Raw genomic sequence first — 4,446 nt, 5'->3', positions numbered from 1 at the left:
CTCCGCCCCCGTCGGACCCGCCCCTTAGTGGCTCCGCCCCCCAGCACCTGCCGCCTCGGAGGCACTGTCCACTCCGGGGTCTGCCTCTCCGACTCAGCTGGACACGATGCCTCCTTGCCCTTCCCTCTGCGTCCGAGCCTTGTCCCCGCTCCATCGCCCATTCCCGCCCCAGCCCCAGGGCCCGCGATCCTCCCAGTCCCCGCCCTCAACATTGGCCCCCACGCCATCACTGGGCCCACACTTTCTCAGCCAGCTCTCTCCCTTGAGTTTCTTCCTTGTCAATCCTGTTCTCCCCATTCTTCTTCTTAATTATTATTATTACTATTATTTAGTATCTGCTCTCGTGGTTCCCCTTTTTCTGGCCTGTGAAACCCACGTGTCCAGACAGCCCGGGCTCAGCCATCCATTCTGCGCAAGGAAGGCGGACTCAGTGGCCGCTCCAGGAAAGCAGCGCGGGAGTCTGATGAGAACTGGAGTCCCTCTGGGTCCCACAGCTCCTTTCTGGCCACCTGCCTTCCCTGAAAATCCTTGTAAGTCCGTCCATTTCAACAAATGTGTTGAGGGACTGGTATTTAGCAACACTGTCAAGAATGGGAGCACAGGGGCTTAAGTCACAGGGCCTATTCTTAATGAGCAATTATCTAGGGAGAGAATCAAGAAAAGAATCAGCCGTGATTCAACCAGTGAGCCTTTGATAGAGGCAAAGTAGTAGTAATAGAAGTAATTAATAATAATAATGTGACGACAATATCGCTAACAACAGAATCCTACCTCTGAGGTAAGTATGATCCACATTACCCATTTTGGGAAACTGAGGCTCAAAACATTTAAGTTACTTGCCCAAAATCACACAACTAGTAAGAAGAAAAGCAAAAAAAAAAAAGGAAATTCAACTCACCCCAAAAGAGGTTGCACTTTTCTGTAACATCATCTTGCATGCTATGTCTGGAAGCTTCTGAAAATCCCAGATTCTTCAAAAGGAGGTGAAATTCAGCTTCAATAGGAATTCCACAGCTGAAAAATGAGGGATGCACCATTGAGGCAGCAAAGGGGTGGCAAAGGCAGAGTAGGACCGGTGTGGAGGCGGGAAGGAGGGGACAGGGTGTCAGCATGTCACTGGGTGAGCGGACTGGACAGAGCAGGTCTGTCCTTGCTCCAGGGCTGTGTTTTCCCTGCCCTGGATGAAATCCTGGGCAGGCTCCATGGCTTTGCTGATCGCTCTGAGATAACGAATGAATGACACCTTTCTTTGGCATTAAAAAAACAAATTCAATCCACTCTACAAAGCAGCCAACTCTAGTCCAGCCCAGAGTGACATTAAAAACTCTGAATCTGCCCATCCACAGCGGCTCAGTAGTTGAGCATCTACCTATGAACCAGGAGGTCACGGTTCAAATCCTGGTCAGGGCAAATGCCAAGGGTTTCAGGCTTGATTTCCAGTAGGGGGCGTGCAGGAGGCAGCCAATTAATGATTCTCTCCCATCATTGATATTTCTATCTCTCCCTCTCCCTTCCTCTCTGAAATCAATTAAAAAATAAAAATAAAACTCTACCCTGGCTGGTTTGGCTCAGTGGATAGAGTGCCGGCCTGGGGACTGAAGGGTCCCGGATTCAATTCCAGTCAGGGGTACATGCCTGGGTTGTGGGCTCGGGAGGCAGCCAATCAATGATTCTCATCATTGATGTTTCAATCTTTCTCTCCCTATTTCTTCCTTTCTGAAATCAATAAAAAAAAATTTTTTTTAATAATAAAACTCTGAATCTTAGGCATTAAAGAGATCCACATTGAAACCACAATATGATAACCATTATATACCTACTAGAGGTGGGGTCCCTCGGCCTGGCCTGGGAGGATGGGGCAGAAACTGGCTCTTCGACATCCCCCAAGAGGTCCTGGATTGTGAGAGGGCGGTTCTCAGGTGATGCACCCCAGAATCGGGTTCCCTCCTCTCTGGTTCCCCCACCTTCACTCTTCTCCCCCTCCATTTCCTGCTGGTGCTCCCCACCAGTGGACCCACAGACAACAAGAGAGCAAATGACCCACAGGTGCAGCCCATAAAAGCTTCAGCCCCCGGGCATGGAGCAGATGGAGACAATGGAAAGAGGTTGGAAAGGGCAAATGGAGCATGTCCCACATCCAGGCAGGTGGAGAGAGCGGGAGCAGAAGGAAGGCCCAGAGCATAGAGAGCCTGGGACAACCAGCTGGAGCAAATGCTGAGCGACAAGAGATACAGCTTGAGACAGGCCAGGGCCAGAGCATCCTGTTAGGGAGCTTTTATCTCATTCTCTGAGCAACAGGAGCCTTCGAAGCAGGGGAATAATGTCATTATGTCTTAGCAAAGTCATTCTGGCTGCTGCAGGAGAGACAGTGGCTGAACACAGCGAGTCCAGTTGGGAGGCGAGAGAGGATGAGGGTTGACCGTAGGCAGTCACCGGTGATATGGTGACTAAGGATGCAGGTGATGATGGGGATGTGGGATCTTGATTGTCCGTTGGATGCATATTCTAGGTACTATTGCTACTTCCCCACCAAACTTGGCGTAAAACCATAAACATGGTTATAAATCAGTGATGGCAAACCTTTTGAGCTCGGCGTGTCAGCATTTTGAAAAACCCTAACTTAACTCTGGTGCCGTGTCACATATAGAAATTTTTTGATCTTTGCAACCATAGTAAAACAAAGACTTATATTTTTGATATTTATTTTATATATTTAAATGCCATTTAACAAAGAAAAATCAACCAAAAAAATGAGTTCGCGTGTCACCTCTGACACGTGTGTCATAGGTTCGCCATCACTGTTATAAATGAAGCAGTCAGTAATTCAGCTGCGGGGGCTCGTGCCTGCTCCACAGCCTGCTAGGGTCTCAGCAGGGGAGACTAGAATGGCCAGGGGAGGGGTTAACTCGGCACAGCTGGGTGCTGGAACCACCTGGAGGCTTCTTCACTCACACCTGGCATGTCGGGAGGCCGTAAAGATGGGGCTCAGCGGGGGCTGAATCTGGAATCATCAGCATGGGACCACCCACTGTGTGGCCTGGGCCTCGCACAGCAAGGCCCCGGTTTCTGAGAGTGAGCGTCCCAAAGGATGCAAAACAGAAAAGGTGTCTGAGCCCCAGCCAGTGTGGCTCAGTTGGTTGAGTGTAGGCCTGTGCACTGAAAGGTCGCCGGTTCAATTCCTGGTCAGGGCACATACCCAGGTTGCGGCAACCAATCACCAATGTTTCTCCCTCTCTCTCTGTCCCTTCCTCCCTCTCTAAATCAATAAACACATCCTCAGGAAACACACCCTCGTATCCTCGGGTGAGGATTTTTAAAATGTAAAGAAAACAAACTGCCACATTGTGGGTGATTCTCTTCTCCACACTCCATCCCCCCAAACCCCCTCCTTCTCTCTCCCAACCTTTGTCTCTAAGTCTCATCTCAGTAAAGGGCACTTCCCCCCAAATCAGTGTCACCCTTGACGCCTCTCTTCTTGCCACCCCAAGTCCAATCCATCTCTGTGTCTTGATGTTATTCCCCAAACATGTATCATCTCCACTGCCCCCCTCGCCAGAGCCCCATTGTCCCCCATCCACAGCAGCCTCCACGCCTGCCCCCTCTAATCTCTTCTCTGCAGAACAGCGGGCAGCTGTAAAGTGCAGCTCGCAACACTCCCCCACTGAAAGCACCGCAGAGTCCTTTGCTGGGAACAACTTCTTCAGGCTGCACGGTGACCTCCCAGCCCATGTGCTCCCCTCCCCTGGAGTCCCAGCTCCACACACTGATCTTCTCATATGTCCTCAAACCCCCTGAGCTTGCTGCCCCAGATCTCTGCACAGGTTGTTCCTTCTGCCTGGGACAGCCCTCCTCCTCCTCCTCTTCGTGTGCCTGTCCCCTTCTCATCCTTGGGGTCTTATCTTTTTCTTTTTTTTAATACTTTTTTATTGATTTCAGAGAGAGGAGGGGAGAGAGAGATAGAAACATCAATGATGAAAGAGAACCATTCCCTCTCACCCCCTACTGGGGATCGAGCCCGCAACCCAGGCATGTGCCCTGACCAGGAATCGAACCCTGACCTTCTGGTCGACACTCAACCACTGAGCCACACCGGCCAGGCAGGGGTCTTATCTTTAAAGCCTCTTTTCCTGACAGATTTCCCATCCCCAGTGGTTGTTATTTCAGCCCCTGGTGTTCCCTAAAACGTTACCACCGTTTTAAATACGTTTGTCTCTTTATTTGGTTTACTAGAGGCCCGGTGCACAAAAATTTGTGCCCTGGGGGGAGGGTCCCTCAGCCCAGCCTGTGCCTTCTCCCAGTCTGGGACCCCTCAGGGGATGACCACCTGCTGGCTTAGGCCTGCTCCCCGGGGGATTGGGCCTAAGCTGGCAATCAGACATTCCTCTGGCAGCCCAGGAGCCCTCAGGGGATGTCCACTTGCCAGCGGAGAGCAGGCCTAAGCTGCAG

The 4,446-nt window shown here is 51.1% G+C and overlaps 1 protein-coding gene across 1 annotated transcript in view; it reads right to left on the bottom strand.

Annotated features, from left to right (window-relative positions):
- HID1 (HID1 domain containing) overlaps nucleotides 1–989 on the bottom strand; it is a 19,049-nt gene extending 18,060 nt beyond the window's left edge. The window contains exon 1 of the mRNA XM_014531751.1: nucleotides 899–989. Coding sequence (XP_014387237.1) covers nucleotides 899–931 — 33 coding nt within the window. The 5' untranslated portion in view covers nucleotides 932–989. The remainder of the gene's footprint in view (nucleotides 1–898) is intronic.
- Nucleotides 990–4,446: the final 3,457 nt, after the last annotated feature.

The sequence above is a fragment of the Myotis brandtii genome, unplaced genomic scaffold (genome assembly GCF_000412655.1).
Source record: "Myotis brandtii unplaced genomic scaffold, ASM41265v1 scaffold825, whole genome shotgun sequence".
Lineage (NCBI taxonomy): Eukaryota > Metazoa > Chordata > Mammalia > Chiroptera > Vespertilionidae > Myotis > Myotis brandtii.
This window is presented reverse-complemented; position numbering and strand designations above follow the sequence as displayed.